Raw genomic sequence first — 22,667 nt, forward strand, 5'->3', positions numbered from 1 at the left:
GCAGATGAAGGAGCTACGTAAAAACCCACCAGAACAAACAAATGTAAAGGAAACGGCAGTCTACTTGAAAAACAATTCAGAGTAACGATAGTAAAGATGATCCAAAATCTTGGAAATAGAATGGAGAAAATACAAGAAACGTTTAACAAGGAACGAGAAAAACTAAAGAGCAAACAAACAATGATGAACAACACAATAAATGAAATTTAAAATGCTCTAGAAGAAATCAATAGAATAACTGAGGCAGGAAAACGGATAAGTAACCTGGAAGATAAAACAGTGGAAATAATGACCACAGAGCAGAATAAAAAAATAAGAATGAAAAGAATTGAGGACAGTGTCAGTGACCTCTGGGACAACATTAAATGCACCAAAATTTGAATTATAGGGGTCCAAGAAAAAGAAGAGAAAAAGAAAGGGTCTGAGAAAATATTTGAAGAGATTATAGTTGAAAACTTCCATAATATGGGAAAGGAAATAGTCAATAAAGTCCAGGAAGCACAGAGAGCCCCATACAGGATAAATCCAAAGAGAAACACGCCAAAACACATATTAATCAAACTGTCAAAATTTAAATACAATGAACAAATATTAAAAGCAGCAAGGAAAAAGCTACAAATGACATAGAAGGTAATCCCCATAAGATTAACAGCTGATCCTTCAGCAAAAACTCTGAAAGCCAGAAGGGAGAGGCAGCACATATTTAAACTGGTGATAGGGAAAAGCATACAACCAAGATTACTCTATGCAGCAAGGATCTCATTCAGATTTGATGGAGAAATTAAAACCTTTACAGAAAAGAAAAAGTTAAGAGAATTCAGCACCACCAAAGCAGCTTTACAACAAAGGCTGAAGGAAATTCTCTAGGCAGGAAAAATAAGAGAAGGAAAAGACCTACAAAAACAAACCCAAAACAATTAAGAAAATGGTAATAGGAACATACATATTGATAATTACCTTGAATGTAAATGGATTAAATGATCCAACCAAAAGACATACACTGGCTGAATGGATACAAAAACAAGACCCATATATATGCTGTCTACAAGGGAACCACTTCAGTCCTAGGGACACATACTGTCTGAAAGTGAGGGGATGGAAAAAGATATTCCATGCTAATGGAAATCAAAATAAAGCTGGAGTAGCAATTCTCATATCAAACAAAAAAGACTTTAAAATAAAGACTACAACTAAAGACAAGGAAGGACACTACATAATGATCAAGGGATCAATCCAAGAAGAAGACATAACAATTGTAAATATTTATGCACCCAACATACGAGCACCTCCATATATAAGGCAAAAGCTAACAGCCATAAAAGGGGAAATCGACAGTAACACAGTACCAGTAGGGGACTTTAACGCCTCACTTACACCAATGGACAGATCATCCAAAATGAAAATAAACAAGTAAACTCAATCTTTAAATGATACATTAAACAAGATGGACTGAATGGATATTTATATGACATTCCATCCAAAAACAACAGAATACACTTTCTTCTCAGGTGCTCATGGAACATTCTCCAGGACAGATCATATCTTGGGTCACAAATCAAGCCTTGGTAAATTTAAGAAAATTGAAATCATATCAAGTATCTTTTCTGACCTTAAAACAATGAGACTAGATATCAATTACAGGAAAAAACTGTTAAAAATACAAACACATGGAGGCTAGACAATACGCTACTAAATAACCAAGAGATCACTGAAGAAATCAAAGTGGAAATCAAAAAATACATAGAAATAAATGACAATGAAAACACGATGACCTTAAACCTATGGGATGCACCAAAAGCAGTCCTAAGAGGGACATTTACATCAGTGCAACTTACCAGAAGAAACAAGAAAAATGTCAAATATACAACCTAACCTTACACCTAAAGCAATTAGAGAAAGAAGAACAAAGAAACGCCAAAGTTAGCAGATGTAAAGAAATCATAAAGATCAGCTCAGAAATAAAGTAAAAAGAAATGAAGGAAACAGTAGCAAAGATCAATAAAAATAAAAGCTGGTTCTTTGAGAAGATAAACAAAATAGATAAACCATTAGCCAGACTCATCAAGAAAAAAAGAGAAAAGACTCAAATCAATACAACTAAAATGAAAAAGGGGAATTAACAACTGACACTGCAAAAATACAAAAAATCATCAGAGATTACTACAAGCAACTATGTGCCAATAAAATGGACAAGCTGGAAGAAATGGACAAATTCTTAGCAAAGCACAACCATCTGAGACTGAACCAGGAAGACATAGAAAACATAAAAAGATCAATCACAAGCACTGAAATAGAAAGAGTGACTAAAAATCTTCCAACAAACAATAGCCCAGGACCAGATGGCTTCACAGGCGAATTCTATCAAACATTCAGAGAAGAGCTAATACCTAACCTTCTCAAACTCTTCCAAAATATAAGAGAGGGAGGAACACTCCCAAATTCATTCTGCAAGGCCACCATCACTCTAATATTAAAACCAGACAAAGATGTCACAAAAGAAGAAAAGTACAGACCAATATCACTGATGAACATAGATGCAAAAATCCTCAACAAAATACTAGCAAACAGAAGCCAACAGCTCATTAAAAGGATCGTACACCATGATCAAATGGGGTTTATCCCAGGAATGCAAGGATTCTTCAATATACGCAAATCAATCAGTGATATACCATATTAACAGCCTGAAGGACAAACACCATGTGATCATCGCAACAGATGCAGAAAAAGCTTTCAACAAAATTCAAAACCGATTTATGATAAAAACTCTCCAGGAAGTAGGCATAGAGGGAACTTACCTCAACATAATAAAGGCCATATATGAAAAACCCACAGCCAACATCATTCTCAATGGTGACAAACTGAAACCATTTCCTCTAAAATCGGGAACAAGACAAGGATGCCCACTGTCACCACTATTATTCAACATAGTTTTGGAAGTTTTAGCCACAGCAATCAGAGTAGGAAAATAAATAAAAGGAATCCAAATCAGAAAAGAAGAAGTAAAGCTGTCACTGTGCAGATGACATGATACAATACATACAGAATCCTAAAGATGCTACCAGAAAACTACTAGAGCTAATCAATGAATTTGGTAAAGTAGCAGGATACAAAATTAATGCATAGAAATCTTTTGCATTCCTATACACTAATGATGAAAAATCTGAAAGAGAAATTAAGGAAACACTCCCATTTACCACTGCAACAGAAAGAATAAAATATCTAGGAATAAACCTACCTAAGGAGACAAAAGACCTGTATGCAGAAAACTATAAGACACTGATGAAAGAAAGGAAAGATAATACAAAGTGATGGAGAGATATACTATGTTATTGGATTGGAAGAATCAATGTTTTGATAATGACTATACAACCCAAAGCAATCTACAGATTCAATGAAATCCTTACCAAACTACCAAGGGCATTTTTCACAGAAATAGAAGAAAAAATTTCACAATTTGTATGGAAATACAAATCCCCGAATAGCCAAAGCAATCTTGAGGGAAAAAAATGGAGCTAGAGGAATCAGGTTTCCAGACTTCACACTATACTGCAAAGCTACAGTCATCAAGGCAGTATGGTACTGGCACAAAAACAGAAATATAGATCAATGGAACAGGATAGAAAGCCCAGAGATAAACCCACACACATATATTCACCTTATCTTTGATAAAGGAGGCAAGAATATACAGTGGAGAAAAGACAGCCTCTTCAATAAGTGGTTCTGGGAAAACTGGACAGCTACATGTAAAATAATGAAATTAGAACATTCCCTAACACCATACACAAAACTAAACTCAAAATGGATTAAAGACCTAAATGTAAGGCCAGACACTACCAAACTCATAGAGGAAAACATAGGCAGAACCCTCTACGACATAAATCACAGCAAGATCCTTTTTGAATCACCTCCTAGAGAAATGGAAATAAAAACAAAAATAAACAAATGGGACCTAATGAAACTTAAAAGCTTTTGCACAGCAAAGGAAACCATAAACAAGACGAAAAGACAGCCCTCAGAATGGGAGAAAATATTTGCAAATGAAGCAACTCACAAAGGATTAATCCCCAAAATATATAAGCAGCTCATGCAGCTCAATATCAACAAAACAAACAATCCAATCCAAAAATGGGCAGAGGATCTAAACAGACATTTCTCCAAAGAAGATAAACAGATTGCCAACAAACAAATGCAAGGATGCTCAACATCACTAATCATTAGAGAAATTCAAATCAAAACTACAATGAGGTATCACCTCACACCTGTGAGAATGGCCATCATCAAAAAATCTACAAACAATAAATGCTGGAGAGGGTGTGGAGAAAAGGGAAGCCTCTTGCACTGTTGGTGGGAATGTAAATGGATACAGACACTATGGAGAACAGTATGGAAATTTCTTTAAAAACTAAAAATCGAACTACCATATGACCCAGCAATTCCACTACTGGGCATATACCCTGAGAAAACCATAATTCAAAAAGAGTCATGTACCAGAATATTCATTGCAGCACTATTTACAATAGCCAGGACATGGAAGCAACCTAAGTGAATATCGACAGATGAATGGATAAAAAAGATGTGGCACATATATACAATTGGATATTAGCCATAAAAAGAAACGAAATTGAGGTATTTTTAGTGAGGTGCATGGACCTAGAGTCTGTTATACAGAGAGAAGTGAGAAAGAGAAAAACAAATACCATATGCTATCACATACATATGGAATCTAAAAAAAAAAAAGTTTCTGATGAACCTAGGGGCAGGACAGGAAGAAAGATGTAGCCATAGAGAATGGACTTGAGGACACGGGGAGGGGGAAGTATAAGCTGGGAGGAAGTGAGAGAGTAGCACTGACATATATACACTACCAAATGTAAAATAGATAGCTAGTTGGAAACAGCTGCATCACATGGGGAGATAAGTTGGTGCTTTTTGACCACATAGAGGGGAGGGATAGGGAGGGTGGGATAGAGATGCAAGAGGGAGGGGATATGGGGATATATGTATACATATAGCTGATTCACTTTGTTATACAACAGATACTAACACAACATTGTAAAGCAATTATACTCCAATAAACATGTTAGAAAAATAATAAAGTAACAGAGTTAAGCAATAGAAGAAGTAAAAGGATTTTATAATTATTCCAAAAATTAGAAAGGGAGGGAAAGATAGGTGTGAACAATGCTGTCTTGTATTCATAGCATGAAGAAGTAATTTCTAAATTGGATAAATCAAGAAATAACAATACAAGTATATTTTTAAATAGGAAAATAACCACTAAAGAATACAAATTAAACTGTTTAAAAATAGATGCCTCTGAGAAATGCAAAACAAAAGTATAATTTGGTACCACCTCACCTTGGTTAGAATGGCCATAAGTAAAAAGTCTACAAATAACAACTGCTGGAGAGGCTGTAGAGAAAAGGGAACCCTCCTACACTCTTGGTGGGAATGTAAATTCCTGTAGCCACTATGGTGAACAGTACAGCAGGTACTCAAAAACCTAAAAATATAGTTGCCATTTTAGCCAGCAATCCCACTCCTAGGCATATATCTGGACAAAACTATAATTTGAAAAGATACATGCACTCCTAAGTTCATAGCAGCACTATTTATAATAGCCAAAACATGGAAACAACCTAACTGTCCACCAACAGATGAACAGATAAAGAAGATGCAGTACACACACACACACATACACACTGGAGTATTATTTGGCCATAAAAAAGAATGAAATAATGCCATTTGCAACAACATGGATGTACCTAGAGATTATTATACTAATTGAAGTAAGTGAGACAGAGAAAGACAAATACCATATGATATCACTTTATATGTGGAATCTTAAAAATGATACAAATGAACTTATATACAAAACAGAAATAGACTCAAAGACATAGAGAACAGACTTATAGTTGCCAAGGAGGGAGGGGTAGTTGGGGAGAGCTGGATTGGGAGTTTGGGACTAGCAGATGCAAACTATTATATATAGAATGGATAAACAACAAGGCCCTATTGTATAGCACTGGGAACTATATTTAAAACACTGTAACAAACCATAATGGAAAAGAAAAAATAGACGCCTGTGAGAAGGAGGTAAAGAGTGGAGACTGCTGAGTTTCTTTACAGATCCTATTATACTATGGACAAAGAATGCCACCTGCCATATCAGCAAACAAAGGCTGTTGCAGCTAACAAGCCATCAGCCACTACAGCCGATCCCAAAGTTGAGCCCTGAAGGAACTCAGGATGGAAACAGGCAGGATGCCTGCCATTAAGCCATCAGCCATCAGCCACTGCATCCACCCGCAACTGTGTACCTTGAGGGGTTTCAGAATGGAGAAAAACATGATACTGGCCCTAGATAGTTAAGATGCATGTCAAACGAATGATTTCAATAAGCCCAGGCTCTTGCGTCTTCCCATACACAGAAAATTCATGTTCTAAATTCATTAACCTGAGATGTCTAGTTTTCTTTAATTAACAGTAATCTGTTGATGTTCCAACTACTGATTTTTGTTGCAAAAACCCCTGTATATCTTGGCTCATCCCTCACCTCTTCACAGCAGTCCCTCGGAAGTATCTGAGAGGTCGCCTCCCGGGCTTGAGTCCTTAGAAAGTCCATCAAAAAAACATAATTCTCAACTTTTAGGTGGTGCATTTTTTCAGTCGGCAATACTATTTCACTTTAAATTATATATGTGTGTGTATGCTGTATATAATTTCAATCTTCAGAATGCAAAAACCAAACACTACGTTTTCAAAAACTAAGCACTGTAAAATAGTAGTCTGATAAAACTGTAGATTACATATTAAAATTAGAAGAAAACAAATGCCCACCTAATTGCATAAATACCCAAACTACCACACAGAAGTTGAAAGACAAATCGTATTTAACTGGAAAAGTGAGATCTATCAAGTTTTAGCATAAAGAAGTGGTTTACTAACTTTTTAACTAATATTGTCCTGTTTAAAAAGAAATATTACCCCCAAAAATCCCCTATATAAAACAGATCAAAAGAAAACTGCTGTGCCTGAAGTAGAGAATTAGGAGCTCCAATCAAAAGTTTCCCCCTGGGAAAAACCCTCCGATAGAGATGATACCTGTGACGTCACCTGGCCCATGATTCCATGCTAGGAAAGTGAACCATCTGACAGCCACTTATAAGCTATTGTATAAGAGAAGCTAGTGCCCAAGGTATCACCGATTGGCTAATCTGATGGGAACTGTTGTCTTTATGAAATGACTCAGTTACAAAATAGCCTTCTGAGATTCAGATTATTGAAAGAGCCTGTCTACTGGGGCCTAATCACCCAAGTTGAACTAACAACAGATGTGACTGGCCTGTAAATGAACTCTGCAAACAGGGCAACTTGCATAAGGCACCAAAACCATCCCTGAACAGCAGCTCAAAATCTGTCCATACAGGAGCAACAGGAGATTATCGAGTATCAAAAGTCACTCCCTGTTATGCTTGCCCCATCACTTTTCCACAAATTACACATAAGACATTTATTATTTCAAGAGTTTGTAGCATCAGTGTCATTTGAAGAGGATAATCCCATTTGAATGACAGGATAAGTTTACTCAGAATGTGTCCCTTCTTACTTCCCAGAACTCTTATTCTACATCTTTTTTTTTGTTTTGTTTCTATGACAAAAAGACAACTACCACATCCTGTGGAGCCAGACAGAGATCTAAACACCTAGTGACATGAAATCTCTCCATATACCAGTAGTCACCTGGGAAACAGTCATTGCCCCTACCCCTCTCTTTCTGCCTCATTCATAAATTTCTTTTCTGAATTTTTAAAATCAGAGTAAATCCATCATCAATGGGATAATTTCATGGGGAATATTCTATTCTCCCTGTTTTGCGGGCAGTAATAACAATGATAAGGAGGAGGAAGAGGACGACGGTGACGACCACAGGAAACACTTATTTAACACTTATTATTGCCAGGTGCTGTTCTAAGAACTTTATATATGTTAAATAATTTAATTAATTCTATATCTATGTATATATAATTTTCTTCAAATGCTGCCTCCGGTTCATTTTAGACCCAGAGAGCCTATGCAATGGCAGGAGCTGTCTACCAAAGGTAGCTACTTTGACTAGTTCAGTGCTATCAAATAGAAATAAAATGCAAACCACATCTATAAATTTTAAAATTTCTAGTAGTCACATTAAAAAAGGAAAAACAGGTGAATTTAACTTGTGGCGCTTAAGAATAGAACAGCCATCTTAGGCTGGGGAGGTCCTTTCAAGATAAGAAAATAGCACCCTCCCCGCAAGTGAAATTACCAGCAGTCAAAAGCAGTTGGCATTCCAGGAAGACTGAGATACAACACACGCAGCCCAAACTACCATATGGGTGGAATATTAACCTAAGGGTGACCAGAATGGAACATAAAAGAAGCCCAGTTTCTCTCCCCTGGGGCAGACCCCCTCTTGGTCTCATATGGTGCTCCCTTGCAGTGTACTCAAAAAATGTCACTTTCTACACTCGCTTCTAACTAAGAAAATACTTTTACCACCTGCATCGCCGGCACCAACACTGCACTCCGTGGCAAACTTAATAATATATTTTATTTAACCCAACATTTCGAAAATAGTCTCATTTCAACATGTAATCAATATAAAATATTGAGATATTTTACATTTTTCATACTATGTTCAAAATCGAGTGCATTCCAACCACAATACTATGAGATTAGAAATCAATTACAGGAAAAAAAACTATAAAAAAAATATATGGAGTCTAAAAAATATGATACTAAACAACCAATGGATCACTGAAGAACTGAAAGAGGAACTCAAAAAATACCTAGAGGCAAATGACAATGAAAACATGATGATCCAAAACCTATAAGACACAGCAAAAGCAGTTCTTAGAGGGAAGTTTACAGCAATAAAATCTTACTTCAGGAAAAAAGAAAAATCTCAAATAAACATCCTGACCTTACAGTTAAAGCAACTGGAGAAAGAAGAACAAACAAAACCAAAAGTTATTAGAAGGAAAGAAATCATAAAAATCAGAGCAGAAATAAATAAAATAGAGACAAATACAACAATAGCAAGGATCAATGAAACTAAAATCTGGTTCGCTGAGAAGATAAAAAAAAATTGGTAAACCTTTAGCCAGACTCATCAAGAAAATAAGAGAGAGGACTAAAATCAATAAAAATAGAAATGAAAAAGGAGAAGTTACAACTGACACCACAAAAATTCAAAGGATGTTAAAAGACAACTACAAGCAAATATATGCCAGTAAAATGGACAACTTAGAAGAAATGAACAAATTCTTAGAGAGGCACAACCTTCCAACACTGAACCAGGAAGAAATAGAAAATATGAACAGATCAGTCACAAATACTGAAATTGAAACTGTGATTTAAAAACTTCCAACAAACAAAAGTCCAGGACCAAATGGACTCTAGGCGAATTCTATCAAACATTTAGAGAAGAGTTAACACCTATACTTCTGAAACTATTCCAAAGAAATTGCAGAGCAAGGAAGACTCCCAAGCTCACACTATGAGGACACCATCACCCTGATACCAAAACCAGACAGAGATATCACACAAAAAGAATATTACGGGCCAGTATCACTGATGAACATAGATCCAAAACTCCTCACCAAAATACTATCAAACCAAATCAACAACACATTGAAAGGATCATATACCATGACCAAGCGGGACTTATCCCAGGGATGCAAGAATTCTTCAATATATGCAAATCAATCAATGTGATATACTATATTAACAAATTAAAGAATAAAAACCATATGACTATGTTAATAGATACAGAAAAAGATGTTGACAGAATTCAACACCGATTTATGACAAAAACTCTCCAGAAAGTGGGCATAGAGGGAACCAACCTCAACATAATAAAGGCTATATATGACAAACCCACAGCAAACATTATTCTCAGTGGTGAAAACAAAGTATTTCCTCTAAAATCAGGATCAAGACAAGGGTCCCCACTCTCGCCACTATTATTCAACATAGTTTTGGAAGCCCAAGCCATGGCAATCAGAGAACAAAAGGAAATAAAAGGAATCCAAATTGACAAAGAAGAAGTAAAACTGTCACTGTTTGCAGATGACATGATACTATACATAGAAAATCTTAAAGATTCCAACAGAAAACTACTAAAGCTCATCAGTGAATTTAGTAAAGTTGCAGGATACAAAATTAATACACAGAAATCTCTTGCAATCCTATACACTAACATGGAAAGATCAGAAAAATAAATTAAGGAAACAATCCCATTTACCATTGCAACAAAAAGAATAAAATACCTAGGAATAAACCTAGTTTCCGGTCCATGGCCCGGGGGTTGGGGACCCCTGCTCTATGACATAAATCATCAAGATCTTTTGACCCACCTCATAGAATAATGAAATTAAAAACAAAAATAAACAAATGGGACCTAATTAAAACCAAAAGATTTTGCAAAGAATAGGAAAACATGAATGAAATGAAAAGACAACCCACAGAATGGGAGAAAATATTTGCAAATGAAGCGTCTAAAAAGGGATTAATCTCCAGAATATACAAACAGCTCATGCAGCTCAATATCAAAAAAACAATAACACAAATCAAAAAATGGGCCAGAGAACTAATTAGACATTTCTCCAAAGAAGACATACAGATGGCCAAGAGGCATATGAAAAATGCTCAACGTCACTAATTATTAGAGAAATGCAAATAAAAACTACAATGAGGCATCACCACACAGTGGTCAGAATGGTCATCATCAAAAAATCTACTAACAATAAATGCTGGAGAGGGTGTGGAGAAAAGGGAACCCTCTTGCACTGTTCGCGGGGATGTAAATTGGTACAGCCACTATGGTGAACATTATGGAGGTTCCTTAAAAAACTAAAAATAGAACTACCATATGACCCAGCAATCCCACTCCAAGGCAAATCCACGGAGAAAACCATAATTTGAAAAGATGCATGCACTCCGATGTTCACTGCAGCACTATATACAATAGCCAGGACATGGAAGCAACCTAAATGTCCATTGACAGAGAAATGGATAAAGAAGATGTGGTACATTTATACTATGGAATATAACTCAGCCGTAAAAAAAAAACAAAATAATGACATTTGCAGCAACATGGATGGACCCAGAGACTGTCATATTGAGTGAAGTAAGTCAGACAGAGAAGGACAAATATCATATGATATTTCTTATATGTGGAATTTTAAAAAAATGGTACAAATGAACTTTTTTACAAAACAGAAATAGAGTTACAGATGTAGAAAACAGTCATAGGGTTATCACCGGTGAAAGAGGGAGAGGGACAAATTAGGAGATTGAGATTGACATATGCACGCTACTATACATAAAATAGATAACGAATAAGGGTGTACTGTATAGCACAGGAAACTCTACTCAATACTCTGTAATGAGCCATATGGGAAAAGAATCTAAAAAAGAGTGGATATATGTATATGTATAACTGATTCATTTCACTATATAGCAGAAAGTAACACAGCATTGTAAATTAACTATACTCCAATAAAATTTTATTTTTAAAAATGGACTGTGTATTTTACATTTATGGCACACCAAATTCTGACTAGCTAATTTGTACATCTCAATAGATGCACATTTAATTACCTTTAGAATCTCAAACAGAATATTAGATTATGAGTTATTTGTCCATTGTTCTTATTGTACATATGAGAAAACTGAGGCCCAGGGAGAAGTGATATCTCTCATACACTGAAAGGAGACATAGACTTACAACCAGGAGAACTGAATTCATATCCAAGCTCTGCCACTTCCTTGTTGAGTGACCTTAGACGCCACAGGTCACTGAACCTTAGTTTCCTCATCTCTAAACAAGGGATAATAACCTGTACTTTACAGGGTTATCCGGGGCTTCAAATGAGAACATATAATTATATTTGTAAGGACCTAATAAAGCACATACCAGTAAAATCACAGAGCCAGCTAGCAGCAGTGTATCAGTCTGGGGGCATCAGTCTAGGCCTAGTCAAGAGGTAGAAACCAGTACAAAGAATTACTGAGCTACAAACTTATTAAACTAAAATAAACTAACCATAAAATATAAGGAAACTATATATGGTACCCTAAGGCTGAAGTAAGGTACTCAAAGAAGGACAAATTTGGAAGGGGTTCAGATCTCACTGGAAGAGGTATAATCGAAGCCACTGAACAGCAGAGAAGTTTGCTGTTTTGGCCTGGTAGTCCACAGTCACTAAGTAAGCAGGAGGCAAGTTCAGAGTGTGGGTGGGAGGCAGAGAATCAGCAACCAGTGAAGCAGACAGAGAGGATGGGAACACTCTAGGTTTCAGGAAAGATTCATAGGGCCAGTAGGAACCTTCCAGAGCACAAGCAGGCGGTAATGGGGGCTGGCAGAGGAAGTGGAGAGCAGCACCTCTGTTATAAACCTTCAGTCAGCAGGTAGGCTATGTGCTGGTCCTACAGAAGGAAGCTCGAGGATAGCATGAGTGGAAAGGCCTTGAGGGAAAGACATATACTGAAAGACCTATAGAAAGGTTATCACCAGGCCAGGTGGAGGTTTCAAGGTCATTGAGGGACCCTGTACTGTGGGTATATGCCTGGATCAGAGCCCCACAGGATATCTCACTCCCTCTCTACCAACCCACCCTATGCAGCAGCTAGAAACTACAGGACAATCCCTCCTCCTGCAATATCCCTCCAGCACCCTCTACCGAGAATGCTTAATATCTTGCTTATAGTAAAGGAGAGATGCTTAAAGGATTTCTGTCCATTTTAACAGAACAGGTATTGAAGAGGGTTGGAGCTAAGAGGCCATAAATTGATAACATACAGTGGTAGACTGGAAGCTAAGCTACAGTTTCTAGTACTTAGCTCAGTGCTGTTTCTACTACCTTAAATTTCACTACTGGGAGAATTCTAGACAGTTTCTTGAAAACTACTCTCACACTGAGCTGTTTACCTTCCTTATAGGTGTGCAGGGTGGTCCCACTGTTAGAGAAGTAGGAAAAAAGACTGATAGGAAGATGGGATTGCTTCAAGATGGCAGAGTAGAAGGACAGGCGCTCACTCCCTCTTGGAAGAGCACTGGAATCACAACTAACTGCTGCACAATCATTGACAGGAAGACACTGGAACTCATCAAAAAAGATTCCCCATGTGCAAAGACAAAGGAGAAGCCACAATAAGATGGTAGGAGGGGCACAGTCACAAGAAAATCAAATCCCATAACCACTGGGTGGGTGACTCACAAACCAGAGAACAATTATACCACAGAAGTCCACCCACTGGAGTGAAGGTTCTGAGCCCCACATCAGCCTTGCCAACCTGGGGGTCAGGCAACAGGAGGAGGAATTCCCAGAGAATCAGACTTTGAAGGCTAGTGGGATTAGACTGCAGGATTTTAACAGGACTGGGGGAAACAGAGACTCAACTCTTGGAGGGCACACACAAAGTAGTGTACGCATCAGGACCCAGAGGGAAGAAGCAGGAGACTGAACCAGAACAACCTGCTAGTGTTGTGGGTTCTCCTGCAGAGGCGGGGGATGGCTGTGGTTCACCACAGGGACGGAACACTGGCAACAGGGGTTCTGGGGGTGCTCCTTGGCATGAGCCCTCACCGAGTCTGCCAATGGCCCCACCAGGGAGCCTGTAGCCTCCAGTGCTGGGCTGCCTCAGGCCAAAAAACTAACAGGGAGGGAAACCAGTCCCACCCATAAGCAGACAAGTAGATTAAAGTTTTACTGAGCTCGGCCCACCAGAGTAACACCCAGCTCTACCCACCACGAGGCCCTCCCATCAGGAAGCTTGCACAAGCCTCTTAAATAGCCTCATCTACCAGAGGGCAGACAGCAGAGGCAAGAAGAACTACAATCCTGCAGCCTGTGGAACGAAAACCACATTCACAGAAAGATACACAAAATGAAAAGGCAGAGGGCTATGTACCAGATGAAGGAACATGATAAAATCCCAGAAAAACAACTAAATGAAGTGGAGATAGGCAACCTTCCAGAAAAAGAATTCAGAATAATGAGAGTGAAGATGATCCAGGACCTCGAAAAAAGAATGGAGGCAAAGATCAAGAAGATGCAAGAAATGTTTTAAAAAGACCTAGAAGAAGTAAAGAACAAACAAACAGAGACGAACAATACAGTAACTGAAAAGAAAAATAGACTAGAAGGAATCCATAGCAGAATAACGGAAGCAGAAGAATGGATAAGTGACCTGGAAGACAGAATGGTGGAATTCATGCTGTGGAATAGAATAAAGAAAAAAGAATGAAAATAAGTGAAGACAGCCTAAGAGACCACTGGGACAACATTAAACACACCAACATTCGCATTATAGGGGCCCCAGAAGGAGAAGAGAGGGAGAAAGGACTCGAGAAAATATTTGAAGACATTATAATTCAAAACTTCCCTAACATAGGAAAGGAAAAAGCCACCCAAGTCCAGGAAACGTAGAGAGTCCCAGACAGGAAAAACCCAAAGAGAAACACACCGAGAAACATAGTAATCAAATTGACAAAACTTGACAAAGAAAAATTATTGAAAGCAACAAGGGAAAAATGACAAATAATATACAAGGGAACTCCCATAAGGTTAACAGTTCATTTCTCAGCAGAAACTCTAAAAGCCAGAAGGGAATGGCATGATATATTTAAAGTGATGAAAGGGAAGAACCGACAGCTAAGATTATTCTACCTGGCAAGGATCTCATTCAGATTCGACAGAGGAATCAAAAGCTTTACAGACAAGCAAAAGCTAAGAGAATTCAGCACCACCAAACCAGCTCTACAACAAATGCTAAAGGAACTTCTCTAAGTGGGAAACACAAGAGAAGAAAAGGACCTACAAAACAAACCCAAAACAATTAACAAAAAGGCAATAGGAACATACATATCGAAAATTACCTTAAATGTAAGTGGATTAAATGTGCCAACCAAAAGACATAGACTGGCTGAATGGATACAAAAACAAGACCCGTATATATGCTGTCTACAAGAGACCCACTTCAGACCTAGGGACACATACAGACAGAAAGTGAGGGGATGGAAAAAAATTCTGTGCAAATGGATATCACAAGAAAGCTGGAATAGCAATACTCATACCAGATAAAAGAGACTTTAAAATAAAGAACGTTACGAGACAAGGAAGGACACTACATAATGATCAAGGGATCAATCCAAGAAGAAGATATAACAATTACAAATATATATGCACCTAACATAGGAGCACCTCAATACATAAGGCAAATGCTAACAGCTATGAAAGAGGAAATCGAGAGTAGCACAGGAATACTAGGGGACTTTAACACCTCACTTACACCAAAGGACAGATCATCCAGAAAGAAAATTAATAAGGAAACACAGGCTTTAAATTACAAAATAGACCAGATGATTTAATTGATACTTATAGGACATTCCATCTGAAAACAGCAGATTACACTTTCTTCTCAGGTGCACATAGAAGAACCTTATCCAGGATTGATCACATCTTGGGTCACTAATCAAGCCTCGGTAAATTTAAGAAAATTGAAATTGTATCAGGTATCTTTTCCGACCGCAACTCTATGAGATTAGAAATCAATCACAGGGAAAAAAACGTAAAAAACACAAACACATAGAGGCTAAACAATATGTTACTAAATAACCAAGAGATCACTGAAGAAATCAAAAAATACCTAGAGACAAAGGGCAATGAAAACACGACGATCCAAAACCTATGGGATGCAGCAAAAGCAGTTCTAAGAGGGAAGCTGATAGCAAATACAATCCTACCTCAAGAAACAAAGAAAAAAAAACTCAAACAATCTAACCTTACATCAAAAGGAACTAGAGAAAGAAGAACAAACAAAACCCAAAGTTAGCAGAAGGAAAGAAATCATAAAGACCAGAGCAGAAATAAATGAAAGAGAAACAAATAAAACAATAGCAAAGAACAATGAAACTAAAAGCTGGCTCTTTCAGAAGATAAACAAAATTGATAAACCATTAGCCAGACTCATCAACAAAAAGAGGGAGAGGACTCAAATCAATAAAATAGAAATGAAAAAGGAGAAGTTACAACAGACACCGCAGAAATACAAAGCATCCTAAGAGACTACTACAAGCAACTCTATGCCAATAAAATGGACAACCTGGAAGAAATGGACAAATTTTTAGAAGGGTATAACCTTCCAAGACTGAACCAGGAAGAAACAGAAAATATGAACGGACCCATCACAAGTAATGAAAATGAAACTGTGATTAAAACTCTTCCAACAAACAAAAGTCCAGGACCAGATGGCTTCACAGGTGAATTCTATCAAACATTTAGAGAAGAGATAACACCCACCCTTCTCAAACTCGTCCAAAAAATTGCAGAGGAAGGAACACTCCCAAACTGATTCTACGAGGCCACCATCCCCCTCATACCAAAACCAGACAGAGATACTGCAAAAAAACAAAATTACAGACCAGTATCACTGATGAATATAGATGCAAAAATCCTCAACAAAATACTAGCAAACAGAATCCAACAACACTTTAAAATGGCCATACACCAATTTCAATTGGGATTTATCCCAGGGATGCAAGAATTCTTCAGTATACGTTAATCAATCAATGTGATACACCATAATAACAAATTGAAGTATAAAAACCATATGATAATCTCAATAGATGCAGAAAAAACTTTTGAAAAGATTCAACACCCATTTATGATAAAAGCTCTCCAGAAAGTGGGCAAAAAGGAAACCTACCTCAACATAATAAAGGCCATATACGACAAACCCACAGCAAGTATCATTCTCAACGTTGAAACACTGAAGGTGTTTCCTCTAAGATCAGGAACAAGACAAGGATATCCACTCTTGCCACTATTATTCAACATAGTTTTGGAAGTCTTAGCCACAGCAGTCAGAGAAAAAAGATAAATAAAAGGAATCCAAATTGGAAAAGAAGAAGTAAAACTGTCACTGCAGATGACATGACACTATACATAAAGAATCCTAAAGATGCCACCAGAAAACTACTAGAGCTAATCAGTGAATTTGGTAAAGTTGCAGGATACAAAATTAATACACAGAAATCTCTTTCATTCCTATACACTAACAACAAAAGGTCAGAAAGAGACATTAAGGAAACAATCCCATTCACCATTGCAACAAAAAGAATAAAATACCTAGTAATAAACCTACCTAAAGAGGTAAAAGACCTGTACTCAGAAAACTATATGATACTGATGAAAGAAATCAAAGATGACACAAACAGATGGAGAGGAATACCATGTTCTTGGATTGGAAGAATCAATATTGAGAAATGACTATACTACCCAAAGCAATCTCCAGATTCAATGCAATCCCTAACAAATTATCAATGCCATTTTTTACAGAACTAGAACAAAAAATCTTAAAATTTGTATGGAGACACAAAAGACCCCAAATAGCCAAAGCAAGCTTTAGGGAAAAAAATGGAGGTGGAGGAATCAGGCTCCCTGACCTCAGACTATACTACAAAGCTACAGTAATAAAGACAATATGGTACTGGCACACACATAGAAATATAGATCAATGGAACAGGATAGAAAGCGTAGAGATAAACCCACAAACCTATGGTCAATTAATCTATGACAAAGGTGGCAAGTATATACAATGGAGAAAAGACAGTTTCTTCAATAACTGTTGCTGGGAAAATGGACAGCTACATGGAAAAGAATTAAGTCAGAACACTCCCCAACACCATAAACAAAAATAAACTCAAAATGGATTAACGACCTAAATATAAGACCGGACACTTTAAAACTCATAGAGGAAAACATAGAAAGAACACTGTTGGACATAAATCACAGCAAGATCTTTTTTGACCCACCTCCTGGAGTAATGGAAATAAAAACAAATATAAACAAATGGGACCTAATGAAACTTAAAAGCTTTTGCACAGCAAAGGAAACTATAAACAAGGCAAAAAGACAACCTTCAGAATGGGAGATAATATTTGCAAATGAATCAACAGACAAAGGATTAATCTCCAAAATATATAAACAGCTCATGCAGCTCAATATTAAAGAAACATACAACCCAATCAAAAAATGGATAGGAGATCTAGACATTTGTCCAAAGAAAACATACAGATGGCCAAGAGGCACGTGAAAAGCTGCTCAACATCACTAATTATTAGAGAAATGAAAATCAAAATTACAATGAGGTATCACCTCACACCAGTTAGAATAGGCATCATCAGAAAATATATAAACAACGAATGCTGGAGAGGGTGTGAAGAAAAGGGAACCCTCTTGCATTGTTGGTGGGAAAGTAAATTGATACAGCCCCTATGGAGAACAGTATGGAGGTTCCTTAAAAATCTAAATATAGAATTACCATATGACCCAGCAATTCCACTACTGGGCATATACCCCGAGAAAACCACAATTCAAAAACACACATGTTCATTGTTCATTGCAGCACTATTTACAATAGCCAGGTCATGGAAGCAACCTAAATGCCCATTGACAGACGAATGGATAAAGAAGTTGTGGTAAATATATACAATGGAATATTACTCAGCCACAAATAGGAACGAAACTGGGTCATTTGTAGAGACGTGGATGGAGCTAGAGACTGTCATACAGAGTGAAGCAATTCAGAAAGAGAAAAACAAATATCGTACATTAACACATATATATGGAATCTAGAAAAATGGTACAGATGAACTGCACTGCAAGGCAGAAATAGAGACACAGATGTAGAGAACAAACGTATGGAAACCAAGGGGGGAATGTGGGGGGATGAATTGGGAGATTGGGATTGACATATATACACTAACATGTATGAAATAGCTAATAAGAACCTGCTGTATAAAAATTTTTTTTTAAACGGTGCATTTTGAAAAAACAAATAGAAACATTCATATGATCCATCAATATCACTTCAGGAATGTATCTTAAGGAGATGATTAGACAAGTTTGGAAATCTGTATGTAAAAGGATGTTCGCTACAATGTTTTTTTATGATAGTAAAAAAAAAAGACAGAAAAAACCTAAATGACCAACAATTGAGAAATGCATTAATGGGTTATGGCACAGCTATTTAATGGAATATTATATTGTATGTAGCCACTTTAAAAAAAAAAGACTAATAGGAATTTCACCTTTCTGAGGCTCAGTTTCTTCATTGGGATAGTGAATAATATACATCCTACCTCACAGGTTTACTGTAAGAATTAAGGAAGACTGAATATGTAAAATCCCCAGCCCAGGCATGGGACATAGGAATTACATAACAGAAATTTTTTTCCTTTCCCTTAGATGACATGAAGTCAACCACTGAAGCATATTCTTACTTTCATTCTTCCTATTCTCACCGGGAATGAAAGAAAACCAGATGTAAGGGTTTTCCCATCATCTGTCCTTCTTCATCCCCTTAATCAGTGTTATGTTAACAACTGTCATGTCACTTAACAAGTAGCTAATTATTTTCATACCACACTTGTGATTTTAAAGGCTCTTTTTTCCTTCAATTATACATTTTCCCAATTAAGTATTTAATGATGAACTGAGTGGAATCCAGAATTGCTGGCCTATCCAGAGAACTCACTTTGCTTGAATGCCAGTTACTCACATAATGCCATGTCAACCTGACTGATGATACCAGGCAATGGAAAGCACGTCCACTAGTCTGCTCTTTCTTCTCATAACTTGCTACTTTCATAGCCTCATCCAAAATGCTTGTCAAGGTATTCCATATGATAACCACTGTGCAGTGTGTTCTTAGTCCTAAAAGGGCCAGATGCTTGGTCAAGAATCTACATTTAGTTCTGGTAGGCTGTCTTGGTCACATGTTACATACATATTGGAGCTCACAAGATAGGCCTACACCTAGATGTAAAGAATAAACTTAACAATTATTCATACCCCTTCATGAGACACTGGGGAATCAGAGAGATCCATGGGAATCTGACATTATCTGGTACAATGCTGCCCTGTCCAATACAGTAGCCACTAGCCACATGTGACTCACTGAGCATTTGAAATGTGACTAGCATGACTGAGAAACTGAGTTGTTAATTTTATTTTCTTTATATAGCTTGTGTCTACCATATTGGACAGCATAGATCTAGACAGAATAGTTTAATGGAAAGAATGTGGGATTTGAAGCTAAATAGATCCTCAGGTTTAAATCTTGTCAACTGTTAATTCCTAACTATATAGCTATAACTTTGATCATGTTCTTTATCTTGTTCAAACCTCAGTTGCGTGATTTGTAAAATGCGGTTAATACCAGAACCTCACAGGGTTGTTGTGATTAGAGAATGAATGTAAAACACCTAGCCCGGGGCTCATCACATGATAAGTCAGCTTTAAATAATAGCTATTTATCAAGCTCCCCATTTTCCATATGGAGAAACTGAAGCTCCAAAAGAAGTGTCTTGTCCACAGTTACAGAGCTAGTTGGAAGCACAGTCAGGAGCCAAATCCAGATTGTCTCACTTTTTTTGATAATGAGTTTTCCTATAGAGACGAATCCTCCTCACCCCTGAAGAGTGAAGGGTGGTAGCCCAAACAACTACTCAACTGCTATAAAAAAATATCTTATACATGTAGAGAAAATGTACCTTTGTGAAGCCTATTTGTTCCTTCCGGAAATTTTCCAGGGGTTTGATCAGCAAATCACTAGCATTGTGTACCTAGAGAAAAAGAAAGAACACGCAAAATAACTTGTAGATTAGCAAGGTTCAGATTCAACATTCATCGTTAGTAGGGTATTTCCTTGTAATACACCATCCTGCAAAATGTTAACTAGTTTGCTGGTTTGTTGGGTTTTGTTACTGTTTTTCCCATATTGGTCTTTTAAAAACAAATGCTTTGACAATTACCTTAAGTGAATACCATGGGAGACAGCACAGGGGAGCATTTTTCTCAAGGACAAGAGCCTTTCCTGTGGGGGAGAAGATGAGTGTGGGTTCTCCAGTCATAGAAACCGGGGTTCAAATTCCAGCTGTGCCACTTAAAGTAATTTGCCACTCCAAACCTTTGTCAAATAGGATCATCACAGCACCTATCTTGTAGACAAAGTACCTAGCACAGAGTAAACACTCATTGTGGAAACTGGGAAGGAGTCAGAGAAACCACCCGATCTCTTGAATTCTAAGATTCATATTTTAACATTTCTGAAATCACCATGCATCATAGATTGTCAGTGTTTTCCCTTCTTAGCAGCACATAAAATAATGACTCATCTAACAATCAATGACATCTTGGATTTAATGAGGGAATTACTCCCTAACCCTGGAGCAGTTGAGTAACTGACCTAGCTTTATGCAAACTGGTTTATGAAGAAATGTTAAAGTGAACATTTCGCTTAAATTAACAAGGGTTTCAAAAAATCTTCTGGGTCCTTGCTACTCAAAATATGGCCCACTAACCAGCAGCAGCAGCATCACCTGGGATCTTGTTAGAAATGCAGAATCTCAGCCTCCACCCCAGACCTATCAAATAAGAATCCTTATTTTAACAAGGGCCCTAGGTAATTTGTGTGTACACTCAAGTTTTAAAAGCACTGTTCTAGCTTTTTGTTTAATTTGTTTTAAGTTGGAGCTATTGGTATAATTAGACATTTGGATTCATTTCCTTAACTACTCACCAAAACTTTATTCTGTCATTAAACATATAATGGTAAATTGGGATTAAGTTGATGCTTTCAAATCTTTCAATGTTTATGATGTATCTGGGAATTAATATAACTGTACATGGAAATCAAAATCTGTGAAAATCAGAGATAATATTAATACCAAAGTTGGAGAGGTGTGGAATCAAGTTTTAATTTGAAAAAATAAACTTTTTCTCCTAAAAAAATAATCAAATGCTGTGAGAGGAAATGAAAGAAGAAACATTAGGGGCATTTCTCTGTAACTTTACTGGTAGTCTGATCTGAGTTTTTAATCGATAAATATCCAGGGTCATGCCCAGAAACAGACACAGGAAGCCTGAAGTATATGTGGAAAAGAGAAGAGAAAGGGAATGGAAAATACATGAAAAGTCCAATTGCACCAAGAGCAAATCATTTCATGGGAGGCAAATGAGTTAGCAGGAATAGCATCAGGAAAAATCCCAGTATAAATTGTTTCCAGCCCTGCCCTGATGTGTCATAAAACCAGAACATTTCCCTCAGAACTAGGAGTGTATTACAGCATCACAGAGAATACTGGACCAGGCCTTCTAACAACCTAACTGTAAGTTCAGAACCTGACAGGAACAGCCTGTCCAGGTACTAAAAATACTGGCATTAATATGGTGTTGGAAAAATAAAAATATCATATCCAAATTGAATCCCTTGCACAGTGGACAGGTAGAGATATACAAAGCTTTGTCTTCATGTAAACCTCTTGGGAGATTTCATCTATCCAACGCAACAAGTGGGGTTTGTTTCTTCAGAGGTGCAAATTAGCTGCACTTTAATTTGGATCCATTACAAGACAAGAAAATGAGGGACTGGCTTCGTTATCAGATGAGACAAAGTGTCAGTAAGACAAGATATGTCTTTATAACAAAAATAGAATAGAGAGTAGAAAGCCAGTTTTGACCAGTTCTGTATTCTCCAGAGTAAGAAGCAATTTTTAAACTACCAACAAAAAGCAACACAAATTGAGGCATTAATACATATTGTATCCAAGTCCTACA

The 22,667-nt window shown here is 37.1% G+C and overlaps 1 protein-coding gene across 7 annotated transcripts in view; it reads right to left on the minus strand.

Annotated features, from left to right (window-relative positions):
* Positions 1-22,667, minus strand: part of OPHN1 (oligophrenin 1) — a 630,165-nt gene that overhangs the window by 350,763 nt on the left and 256,735 nt on the right. For 6 of the 7 annotated variants that reach the window (XM_082444939.1, XM_082444938.1, XM_082444940.1 and 3 more), the window contains one exon: positions 20,603-20,674. The exons of the other annotated variant lie outside the window; for it this stretch is intronic. In XM_082444939.1, the coding sequence (XP_082301065.1) occupies positions 20,603-20,674 (72 nt within the window). The remainder of the gene's footprint in view (positions 1-20,602; positions 20,675-22,667) is intronic. 7 annotated transcript variants of the gene reach the window in all.

This window comes from Balaenoptera physalus, assembly GCF_965194825.1.
Source record: "Balaenoptera physalus genome assembly, chromosome: X".
Taxonomy (NCBI): Eukaryota; Metazoa; Chordata; class Mammalia; order Artiodactyla; family Balaenopteridae; genus Balaenoptera; species Balaenoptera physalus.